General features: G+C 38.9%; 1 protein-coding gene across 23 annotated transcripts in view; it reads left to right on the forward strand.

Annotated features, from left to right (window-relative positions):
• The window catches only part of ANKS1B (ankyrin repeat and sterile alpha motif domain containing 1B), a 1,111,154-nt gene that overhangs the window by 790,617 nt on the left and 307,791 nt on the right, over positions 1-12,746 (forward strand). For all 23 annotated transcript variants that reach the window (XM_032346661.1, XM_032346662.1, XM_032346658.1 and 20 more), the window contains one exon: positions 3,934-4,032. In XM_032346661.1, the coding sequence (XP_032202552.1) occupies positions 3,934-4,032 (99 nt within the window). The remainder of the gene's footprint in view (positions 1-3,933; positions 4,033-12,746) is intronic.

Consider the following 12,746-nt stretch of genomic DNA (forward strand, 5'->3'; position numbering starts at 1 on the left):
AGAAGCCTTGATATTACAGACTGAAGGCATTCTGTCATTTCTTTTAATAATAAATGTTATAAGTTCCTACTTAATACTGAGATTAATTTGTCCCCCCAAAAAGTGCATTCTTGTATTTCTCTATAATTACAATTGATCCTTGAAAAATGCAGGGATTGAGTGCTGGCCACCCCCCCACCCCCGCTGCCCCGTGCAGCCAAATATCTGCATATAATTTTTGTCTCCCCCAAAATTTAACTACTAATAGCCTACTGTTGACAGGAAGCCTTTGTAATAACAAACAGTCAATTAACACATATTTTGTAAATTACAAATATTATATGCTGTATTCTTACAATAAAGTAAACTAGAGAAAAGAAAATGTTACTAAGAAAGTCATAAAGAAGAGAAAGTAGATTTGCAGTATTGTATTTATTGAAAAAAAAAAAGTTTAAGTGGACCCACACATTTCAAACCCATGTTGTTCAAGGGTCAACCATACTTCTTAAAGCTAACTTTAGGTTGCAAGCTCTGAAACACTAAAATGTCACTGCAATGTAAATGTAACTTCAAACTATACAATCTATATTTACATATAAGGATATAAATTGAAAGTTAGAAATTACTGAAATCATAGCATTTTAGAACTGAATGTGTATTCATTGAACTGCATTTTACGGGTGAGGACCATGAGACCTAGAAATAATATATGACTTAGCTAAGTTTACCCAAACAAGATTCGGACCCAGATCTTTAGACTCCAAGCCTGGTTGGTGTTTCAAAAAAAGACTGGCTAGATGATGCACCAGGATATTTTTGGTATCTCTATATATTGCAGTAAGAGAGAAAATAGAAAATTTCTAACAGCATGCCTCATTGGGGACAGAGAATCCTTTTCTTTACATTTCCACAATTAGTACCATTTCCCCTTGGGCACATTCTCACCATTTGCACTGTGCTTCCCAAATTTTCACTCATTTTTCAAAAGTGTTTGGTAATTATTCCATATGCTAGGAAATTTGACCCAAAGAGAAGATGTCTAACTTCCCTACAATTTTTCAAAAATGTTCCTCCTACTGAAGGTAGAGAAGATGGTATATTGGTAGTTTAGAAGAACAGTGGTTTTTTAAGGATTTAATCCTTCAAATAATTTCAGTATTCAAATTTTCAGGATTACCTGTAGATAGTAGGTATCTATAATTACTAAAGCAGAAGATACACTGACAGAAGACAAGCACAGACACCCCAAGGAATGTGTGTGAGCTGATGTTGTGGGTTGTTAATTTAGCCCACAGAAAACCTGATAATGATCTAGCACATAGACAGACAAAGTTTTCTGTTTCTTGTTTGTTTGTTTGTTTTTTCTCTACCTTTTTCTGTTTTTGTTTTTTAAGATCCTTCTAACTCCTTTTGGAAACCCTATAAAGACTAAAAGTCAAATACAGAATAGTATCATATATCCTACTCATGACATACTGGTCCATTTCTGAAAATAATAAGGCTTTCTCAAAATGAGGCCATTTATATTCTTAGCCATGCTCTACTGTGTGCACAGAGTAATTTCTTGAGAGCAATGTTTCCTGTGGCATTTTGCCAACATTGGCTTTATTTGTTTTTCATTAGGCTTTTCATTATCATGCTGCTATATACCTGGATCGTTCTGCCTCCTCTGAGAAGGCCAGGGTAGCTTAAACATAGGAAGGATACCAGGAGTAGGTGGAATGTTTTTGTCCAGTGAATGCCCATTTTAAATCTCTAGCTATGGTACCATTCTTATGGCTTTAATCTTTCTAAGAACAATCAATCACCCATTTATAATGCAGTCTGATATTAAATTGTTCACATTCATCTCTTCTGTCCCTATACAGGGAAAGATACTAATCTCACTCTGTACCACACAAGACTGGCCCACCTCCATTATTACCTCAGGAAAGGCATCATGATTCACCCCCATTGCCCAAGCCCGGAAGTACTGTGTATTCTGCATTTCTCCATCATTCCACATATTCAATCACTGAGTCAAACTTCTTGATAGTTTCAAACCCACTCATGTCTTTCTGTTTCCCATGACTACCACTACCTCAGTCTAAGCCCACATTGTCTCTACAACAACTGTACTAACTCCTAATGGTCTCCGTGCTCCCAGGATTGCCCTTTCGAATTCATTCTCTTTTGCTTTAAATATCTGTTGGTACCCATTGCTCTCCATAAAGATGTGTTCTGTAATTTCTACTCATAAATGCTTTTGTTACACATTAATAAGATAGTTTCATTTGTCCAGAAAAAGGAATGCTTCAAATTTTGAACTTCCTTATAGACCCCTCAATTTAAAGGGAAACACTAGCTGACAGACTACAAAAGACTAAAATTTAGGAACAAAATAAGCGATCTGTAAGTTTCTGTATTAGAATATTAATCAGAGGCATAAAAAAAGTCATTGAAATCAAAGAATTTCAGGATTAGATTGGTTCTTGGAGATTGTATATCTCAACTTTGTCATTGTACAGGTAAAGGAACTGAGCCCGAGCCACTAAATTGCCCTAAAACTAAACTAAACTGATCTTTCTAAATTTGGAATCTCATATGTAATTCCTGTCCTTAAAAATCTGTCCATGGGGATGTCTGGGTGGCTCAGTTGGTTAAGCGGCTGCCTTTGGCTCAAATCATGATCCCGGGATCCTGGGATCGAGTCCCGCATTGGCCTCCTTGCTCAGCGAGGAGCCTGCTTTTCCTCTCTGCTTCTTCCTGCCACTCTGCCTGCTTGTGCGCTCTTTCTCTCTGTCAAATAAATAAATAAAACTTGAAAAAAAAAATCTGTCCATGGCTCCTTGTTATGGTCAGGATGAAGTCTGAATTCCTCAGGCTGGTGTGCAATGTGCATATAGTCAGGCTTTGGCTTACCTTGCCAGCCTTAACTTTTGTTCCTCTCTCCAACTCATCCAAGAATCCAGTGCTTCCGAATATGCTATGTTGTTTTTCACCCACGAGACAGTGTATGTCATTTCCCTGTGTCCTGCTCTGTTGAGTGCTAAGTCCTAACCATGCTTCAGATACCTGATCAGACATCACCTCTATGGAAAACATACACCCAGATCCCCTTGGAGTTCTCAAGCATGTGTCACCATCATAGCACATTCACAGCATTCTACCTGCCTTTGAAAATCTGTTTTACATCCCTGGACTGGAAAGAATAAAGGCAGTTGTGGACAGGGACCTCCAAATTATTCATTGTTGTATCCCCATATCTTGATCAGATGTCTGGCATTCAGTATTTTTTTTTTATTTCCAGCATAACAGTATTCATTATTTTTGCACCACACCCCGTGCTCCATGCAATCCGTGCCCTCTATAATACCCACCACCTGGTACCCCAACCTCCCACCCCCCGTCCCTTCAAAACCCTCAGATTGTTTTTCAGAGTCCATAGTCTCTCATGGTTCACCTCCCCTTCCAATTTCCCCCAACTCCCTTCTCCACTCTAAGTCCTTCAGTATTTTAAGATTAATTATTAATTCCCACTTTTAACCAGCCTAGTATATTTCAATTTTTTAATCAGTCCTCCTCTCACAGTCTGTTTTCAGGGGAAGACTAAAAACCGATTCATTCATGTCAACATATAGGTAGGTCACTGAAGATCCTGAATGGCAACTCTTCTCAGAAGCATTTACATTTTTAGGGGAATGGTTTTAGAACACAGGAACGAATCCCCAATGCAGATAACCCCATCATAAATGGTGAGCCATGACAGCATTTCCTAGAGGAAGGAAGCTTTCCTAGGACCTTCAACTCAGTCACATAGGTGACCTCCAACTTGCCCTCACCCTCACAGAAGAATGACTCTGTTTTTGTTTGTAAAAATCAGCTCACTTGTTAGTTATTTTTCTCTGCATTAAATAAATCATTATTTACCCATGGTAAAAATACCTGATTTTAAAATTTCTGGGTTTGTTTCAGGGAAGCAATGTTATGGAAGATCAGGATTTGTTGGAAATTGGAATCCTTAATTCTGGGCACAGACAAAGAATTCTACAGGCAATCCAGCTCCTTCCAAAGGTAAGCAATGCTTTCTTGGCCTGGCCCCATGTACAGGAGTCTTCAGTCCAGATATGAAAGGGCTATTGGTACTTAGGACAACATCTCTACATATTGATGCAACTCGCAAAAACGGTTCTTTTTGTAAGTCAATCAGACTTACAAGACCACTGTGGGCCAAACTTGGCTTTAGGTGGATGACAAGAATGTCATACAGGAAACACCACTAACCAGCAGGGCACCTTCAGGGCTTCTCTTCAGTGCAAGTCCTTATACTGGTACCAACATCAGTCCAGGCCCCTCAGGTGACAGCTCAGGTACCAGAGGACAAGATCAATATTTGGTGGGTGTGGGAATGTTCCTGAATTAAAAGCCTCATGCCCCATGAGAGGCTCTATCTATCTCTTGTACACCCAATAGTCTTTGCCTTTAGGGGCAAGGGGTCTGTCTAATTATGAGTCATCACTCAAGGAAAACCAAAGCATCAAATCCCCATCAGGTATTTATAGCTCATGTATAAACCCTCTCAGTCTAGATGCAATTTGCAAGCCAACATATCATTTTAACTATAAGCCCTATGTTACCTAGCAACAGAGTTGACCTTCTGTTTCCAGATAAGGTCTCATAGGAACCGAAAGGAAGAGGTAGGATCTAAGCACTGGTCTTTAAGATACGTAGGACTTTAACTGATAAGGAAAAGGAAAGCATTTCAGGGATCAGCAGAAATCATATAAATATAAATATAAATTGCCAAAAGTATTAAAGGAATAGTGACACTATGTTATTTAAAATGCAGTGAGATTTGCACAACAGTGTGAATGTCCTCAATCACTGCCACCAAATTATACACTTAAAAATGGTTAAGGTGGTAAGTTTTGTGTTATGGTTAAAAATAAAAAAAATTTAAAAAAACCATAGTTTTTTAAATAGTTTTTTTAAAAAGAAAAAAAAAATCCAGTGTGATTAAAACAATTAGAGAGCAGAGAGTACAGCCAGAGATAAAGCAGAAAAAGTAGATTGGGTCAGTCTGTGTCAGGCTAAAGAATTTGAAATTTGTTCTGTAGGCTCTGAGGAACAGACATGACTGGACTGCTTTAGGCAGTCAATTTTGGAGGCAGTATACAATTGGCATGAGAAGGAGGGAAAGTTGAAGTAGGGTCAACCAGCTGGGAAAAGATTCAGGGGGCAAGACTGAAAGCAGATGAAAAGTTAGACTTGCACCTAGATGTATGAACTTACATATATTTTGTACTCTCCTTTGCTCTTTTCCTTCCTAATGAGGCTGTAATTTCTCCTCAGAACGAGAAAGATAAATATTAACCACTGTTTCTAAGGAAGTGATCTGATGAAATTTGCCAACTGACAGTGAACTGAGTGTCCACTGATAGAACCTTAACACTTTTGCAAATTCGAGGAGAGTTACGCATACAAAAGGAGTTTGATCATACAATTTTCTACAGTAAAAGGAAAATAATAAAACGGCCTTAGAACTAAATCCAGAAGTAATTCTTATAAGTGTATTGTTCACCTCACTACTTTTGTATCTTAAAATATTGCTTCTTCAGCTAGTTTGCTCCTCATTCTCTGTGAGGACTTTTACACTGCTATACCCACAACACAGAGCCCAATGTGCAGCCCATGGTAGGCACTCAAATCCATAAGTGACTACCCTCTTGTCATAAGGCTGCCTGTCAAGTTAAGCTCAAATAGTTCCACATCACTTCCTTTGTGAAACTTTCCCTAAAATGGAACCACGTCTTTCACCTTGGTAATTATCACCCTGGCCCAAACCAACCACCATTAAGTGGACTGCCAGGGTAAGTTCTCTCTATCATCTGTAGGTTGGATTACCGGAGTCAATTTCTCATTGGTTCTCTCTAGCTTGGATAATTCACGGATACCTAATCTCTGTCCTAGTTACCTTTCTTATCACTCTATATCTGAATTTCCACACAGCATCCAGAATGATCCTTCTCAAATGTATATCAGATCATGGCATACCCCGTTTAAAATCTCCAGTGGCTGTCCTTCTCACTTAGAATAAAATCTTTATCACAGCCTACAGAAGTCAATAGGATCTGGCCCCTTCCCACCTCCGTGGCCTCATCTCTCACTCTCCCATTTTCCTAAACTCTAGTTATGTGGTTCCTTTTTGTTCCAGAATATACCAAGCTCATTTTTGCCTCAAGCCCTTTCCATACTGGTCTTTTTGCCTAGTAAAAAGACTTTTATTCAGATTTTCATACACTCGCTCCCATATATCATCAAATCTCTACTCAGCTGCCATCTCCTCACTGAGGCCTTGATGACCTCAAAGTCATACTCCTCACATCCATCCAAGACCATCACTGTCTTCATATTACCCCATTTTAGTTTCTCCATGGCACTTCTGGCTACCTTAAGTTATAGTATTTATGTGTTTGTTTTTTCCTTATTCTTCATCTCTCCCCCAAGATGCAGAGTCCATAAGCTCAGGGACCTTGACTATCTTGTTCCCTCCTATATACCCAGCCACTAGAGCAGTGGCAGTCACATCATAGGTGGTCAGAAATGTTTGTAGAAGGCAGTAATACACTGCTGTTTTCTTTTCTCTGAGGTTTGATAGCTCTGCCTGTTTTTTTTTTAATTAATTTTTTATTTTTTATAAACATATATTTTTATCCCCAGGGGTACAGGTCTGTGAATGACCAGGTTTACACACTTCACAGCACTCACCAAAGCACATACCCTCCCCAATGTCCATAATCCCACCCCCTTCTCCCAAACCCCCTCGGAAAAGGAGAATGTTTATAGCTCTGCCTGTTTTGAAGTTACTAAGATTCTACCACTTCTGCCATAGAAACATCCTGAAGGCAGGCAGTGTCAGATCCACCCTTGAATTTCCCAATGTGCTTAGCTCAATACATGCACATTTAAAGAATGGAAGAATGAACAACTGAATGAATATTTTCCTCATGTTAATTCAAATATACATTTTTCAAGTCAAAAAGTGCTTCAATTTTAAGACATATCCATAATTGTGTATATGCCATTTGATAATGAGAAACAGAAGAACCTGATCTCGGAATTATTTGGAGAATAAATGGAGTGTTTATTTTTAAGACAGAATATCATTCCCATTAGAGAAAACAATATAACAGAAACAATACAAAATTAAGCCTTTATCAAGAGGCTGAAGCGAAAGTGCTTACTATGCACCCAAATGAGTAGAGAATATATAAAAACATCCAAACACGTGTTCATCAGCACAAACAGAATGTTATAATGCTACAAATTGATGCTTTGCCTTCTTAGGTAATGAGCCCAATCTTCAGATGGTTAATAGTGTAATTTTACTGCCAGCACATTCATTTGCATTCACTCTAACTTTGCACTGCCGCAAAAGGGACACAGTGTCTCTTTGTTTTGTTTATGCAGTTTTAGTCTTCAGAATATCTGTCTTCTTCATCTGTCATGAAAAATATTCCATGATTGCTACCTGAAATCCTTTAATTAACATATTGTGTTTTGGAATCCCTAAGATTGTTCCTAAACAGAGAAAAGGTGGTTTGCTAAATGCAATCTTGATCTGTTAGCATACTTCAAAAAACATGTTTTTCATGCTTTATTTGTTATTTGTTGTTTCAAATTTCAAAGACAAAAGTTTATTTCTTTGGTAAGAATGGTTTTTCTGTAATATGCCCTTTTTAATATTGAAATATTCACCAATGCAAAGGTCTGCATGTTCTCAAGTACATTTGATACATCAATCACATGGAATGTATTCCGTGTGTTCTAAGCATAGGCATAGTTAGAACAGTAAGCACATTAATTCCTCTCTTCTACTCATTATTTCCCTCTGTCTTTTATAAGGCTTGACCTTTAATAGCAAAGCTCAATTATCCATTTTCTCCCAGTCTCCACTTTCCTCACCAACCCCAGTTCTGTCTTTTCTTAGGTCTAAAAGTTTTCCAGAACTTCTAAAGATCAGATTTCACCCTTTTCTCTCTTTAAGAAAGGAAACATACCAAAAGTTTCATGAGAAGGTGACTTGCTTTTTACTCCCCTAGAAACTGTAAGCATATTGGACTTTTTCTGTCCCCTAGACTTGGGAAAACAATCTGATTACTTATTTGAACACATCATTTACCTTTTTCCAGGTACGAATTCCATATGACCAAGTATTTGGATAATCCTCTAAAATCCTTTTAAAAAGGCATTATGTCTCTTATCCCCTGACAAGATAACACTTGGAAATCAGGAATCCAGAGCATTTTCATTTTAAATGTTTGCAAGACTTCCGTCAGAACCCATTTGTCTGCCCTCTTAACCTCTCTCATCCTGAAGATATTCCAGCACACTAGCAACTTGTATGTCACATGCCCACTTCTTTTTCAACATTTTCTTTCCTCATATTTTTATGTTTTTTATCTTTGGATTTACTGAGTAGTGGTTTATACTCACTGTCCCCTTTATTTTGCTCCTATCGATCCTTCAACCTATTTGGGTCTAACTAGTTCCTACGCTACCACCGCACACAAGGTTATCAGTAACCAGTAGGGAAGAAAGTCCTTATGACCCTTTCCACCTTCACTGCACTTCAGCTCTAGTTAAGTTCCTATAGTCATGTCAGCTGTCAGCATTGTCTTCTTCTGACGTCCTCATTACCTGGTCATCTTCCTGCCTCTCTCATGCTCTCTCTCCTCCCCTGCTCATTTTCCTCAGCTAAGTGGTGGAGTTCCTCAAAACTCAAACTCTACAATATTTGCTATCTAGTAACGGTTGTTATCACAGTACTCTTGATCATAGTACAGTTTCTGGTGTTCATAGTTTTCCTCATCATTGTTAGCCTACTTCTTTTTGACTGCATAATGAACATTTACATTTCAGCTGCTCATTATTTCTAAGTTCAATTCAATTTAACTAGTATTTGTTGGGCTACATACTTCCAATTATTTTTTTCACTGTACGACACTGAAAAACCTCTGGTTAGATTAAATTACCCCCTTTCCTAACCTCAGTTTGAGATTTGGGTTTTTAAAAAAAAGTACAGAATTATCTGTTATTCCAATAGAAAAACAAGATTCAGTGTTAGTTATCTACTGTTATATAACAAGTTACCCCAAACCTTAGTGGCATAGAAAAACAACATTTATTTTTTCAGAGTTTCTGTGGGCCAAGAATGCAAAAGCAGCTTAGCTGGATCCTGGGTTCTGGGTCTCTGGCAGGGCTACAGTCATCTCAAGACCCAAGTGGGAAGGACCTACTGCCTAGCTCACTCACATGGTTATTTATAGGAAGGATTCTGTTCCTCAGGGGTTTTTGGACTGAGGCCTCTGTCCTTCACAAGCTGTTGACTGGAGGTTTTCTTCAATTCTTTGTCATGTGGGCCTCACCATAAAGTATCTCACAACAGGCATCTGGCTTAAACAGCACAGCAAGTGAGAGGACAAGAAAGAGCCAGGGAGATGGAAGTCACAGTCTTTGGTAACATGCCATCCTTTTGCCGTATTCTATTCATGAGAATCAAGTCACTAAATTAAGTTCACGTACAGGAGGAGGTGTTTAGAGATGCAGTAAATTTCTGGAGGTGGGATCCCTAGGGGTCCACCACAGAAGTCTACTCACTGCAAATACACTTTATCATGGTCTACATTACAATCTAGTTTCCAGGTCTACATTTGTGGTTAAAGTGGAATAACCTACCAGTAATAACAATGAAAAGGACTCCTTTTATTTTCATCAGCCATCTTCATGGGACCGTGATATTCACAACTAGATGATTACGGGACTGGAAGAGATTATGCTGAGTGAAATAAGTCAAGCAGAGAGAGTCAATTATCATATGGTTTCACTTATTTGTGGAGCATAACAAATAGCATGGAGGACATGGGGACTTAGAGTGGAGAAGGGAGTTGGGGGAAATTGGAAGGGGAGGTGAACCATGAGAGACTATGGACTCTGAAAAACAATCTGAGGGTTTTGAAGGGACGGGGGGTGGGAGGTTGGGGTACCAGGTGGTGGGTATTATAGAGGGCACGGATTGCATGGAGCACGGGGTGTTGTGCAAAAATAATGAATACTGTTATGCTAGAAATTAAAAAATAAATAAATAAATTTAAAAAAAAAAAAAAAAGATGCTAGTTCTTTCAAGTTCCTTAAAATTCAGATATGTATCAATTGTAGTCTTGATGGTTGATGAAGATGTGTATAAGCTTTAGGGGAAAAGTGTTTAACCAAAGTAATTTCTTTAAAAGTCTAGAAAAGAAGATTCAGTCTTACTTCCTATCACTTAGAAAAATGATAGACACTCCTGTGTCTTCTGCTGTTTTTCAGAAGGGCAATGGCAAACTGTAGACTGCAGGCACAGAAGTTCTCAAGGTACATTTGACAGTGTAACTTTTCTTTCTCCCCTGTCATCACTCACTCTCCGCCTACCCTCATTCTTTTACTTGCATTTCTTTGATTTTGCAGCTGGTCTTAAGCGTTGTGCCACCCAGTGTTGATCTGCCACCCTATGAACATCCAGTTAAAGATAGACTCTTGAACAAAATCCCATACACATACATGTACCGTTAGGATTAGGGGCCCTAACTTAAAGTTAATACACAATTGGACCCACGGTCTGACCCAAAGCATAGGGTATTCTTTTTCCTTTAAGTCTGGTCCTTGGTGAGTCAAATTGTGGTGTTCTGAGAGTCCTTTCAATTGCCATTCAGTTCTGCAGATGTCTTACGATTCTGTGACAAGCAAATAAGCTCATTGGATCAGACAGGTCAGTGTAAAAGCTTGCTTATTTCTCAGGAGAGGTGTTGGTGCCGTTAGAGAACAGGGAAGGAAGACAGACTAACTGACCTTACGGCGAAAAACTTAGGTAATTGTATTACATAAATCTTAAAGTGACAGTAAATCATTCAGATCTTTTCTGTTATTTCTTAGCCTAGCAACCCTGATGGCCTACATTTTCCTAGAGTGACCTCTTCTCCCATGCCTCACATTTTCTGTTACATGTGGAGACCAATAACTAGTCTGTCGTTCAAGAGTACATCGGGAGAAGAAGGGGCTGGTGTTTATAAAGGTCTCTGGGCCCTCTGAAATGACAGAGCCCAGTATGTACAGAATACGAATTAGCGTAGCTGATTGGGCTGCACAAGTATTCCAAGAACTGCTGGGTGTGTGAGGAGTGCAGTCTTAGCATAATTTTTAATTATTTATTTATTTATTTATATTGTGTTCTGTTAGTCGAGCCCTAGCATACTTACTGATGCTCTGTTCTAAGATTTTTCTGCAGTTTCAGAAACCAAGATGACTGCTGCATTCTTCCTAAGCTAAAGGGGAAAGATCTTTTAATGTTTTCTTTTAAATGAATTTATCTTGGAATAGTTTATTATATAGACCAGAGAGCTAAAATATCATTTTTAATTATAGTCTTCCCCCACCCCCCGACCCGGTATTTACAGAAAAATAGGGGAGGAATTCTGCAAGTAATTAGGTTTTGATCTATTGCCATCCCCAGCAGCTGTCACCCTCAGTTTTGAGGAGTTCACCCCGATTTAATAAAGAACAATGGCCCCCTTGAAGTGCTACTGCAATCAGTAGTAATAGTAGAGGAACTCTGATACCTGGGCACTTTCCCTTCCTTACATAATTCTTCCAAGAAGTTCACAATTTAGAGCTGCAAAAGACCTTAAAACATCCAGCTCAGTATCTCTCCTGAGTCTTTCACAGGTGAGGAAACCAAGTGTAGGTCATATTAAATGACTTGCCCTGCGGCAGATTGTTTCTTAGTGACAGAAGTGGAGCTAAATCCCAAGTGTCTGTGCTCATGGCAAGTGCCTCCCAGGCGAATACTGTGTGATATCGGAGACCCAAGGTTCTGAGGACTTCTGTGTATTTGCAAGAGAAACTGTAAAAAGGACAGGAAAGGACCAAACGACTAACCATAAGAAAAAGAATTGTTTAAAATATTGGGCCTTTTCTTAAGTTTCAGGCTTAAAAGGTAGTTTTTGTAACTTCCCTATATCTCTAAACTCCCTTTTCAAGGCTGGAGGTGAAGGATTGCGCCAGGAATCCAAAAGCTCTAGAAAAGGAGGAAGGAGACACACAGGAGAAAGAAGAAAGGCAGACATAGACCATGTCACCAGTCCAGTGACCCACTGGGTGTCAAACCACTTGTTTATCCATTCATCCATTGAAGGGCATCTTGGATGAATGGATAAGGAAGATGTGGTCCATATACACTATGGAGTATTATGCCTCCATCAGAAAGGACAAATACCCAACTTTTGTAGCAACATGGACAGGACTGGAAGAGATTATGCTGAGTGAAATAAGTCAAGCAGAGAGAGTCAATTATCATATGGTTTCACTTATTTGTGGAGCATAACAAAAAGCATGGAGGACATGGGGAGTTAGAGAGAAGGGGATTGGGGTAAATTGGAAGGGGAGGTGAATCATGAGAGACTATGGACTCTGAAAAACAATCTGAGGGGTTTGAAGTGGTGGGGGGGTGGGAGGTCGGGGTACCAGGTGGTGGGTATTATAGAGGGCACGGATTGCATGGAGCACTGGGTGTGGTGAAAAAATAATGATACTATTATACTGAAAATAAATAAATTAAAAAAAAAAAAAAACACTTGTTTACCCTCAAAGGTGGCCTTAGAAAACCATTACTAACAGTAGCCACTGCTGTTTCAAAGAAGGAAAAGCATAATGGAATAAAATAACTGAACTAATCTTATTTATTTTCTTCTTTA

Source organism: Mustela erminea, chromosome 6 (assembly GCF_009829155.1).
Source record: "Mustela erminea isolate mMusErm1 chromosome 6, mMusErm1.Pri, whole genome shotgun sequence".
Taxonomy (NCBI): Eukaryota; Metazoa; Chordata; class Mammalia; order Carnivora; family Mustelidae; genus Mustela; species Mustela erminea.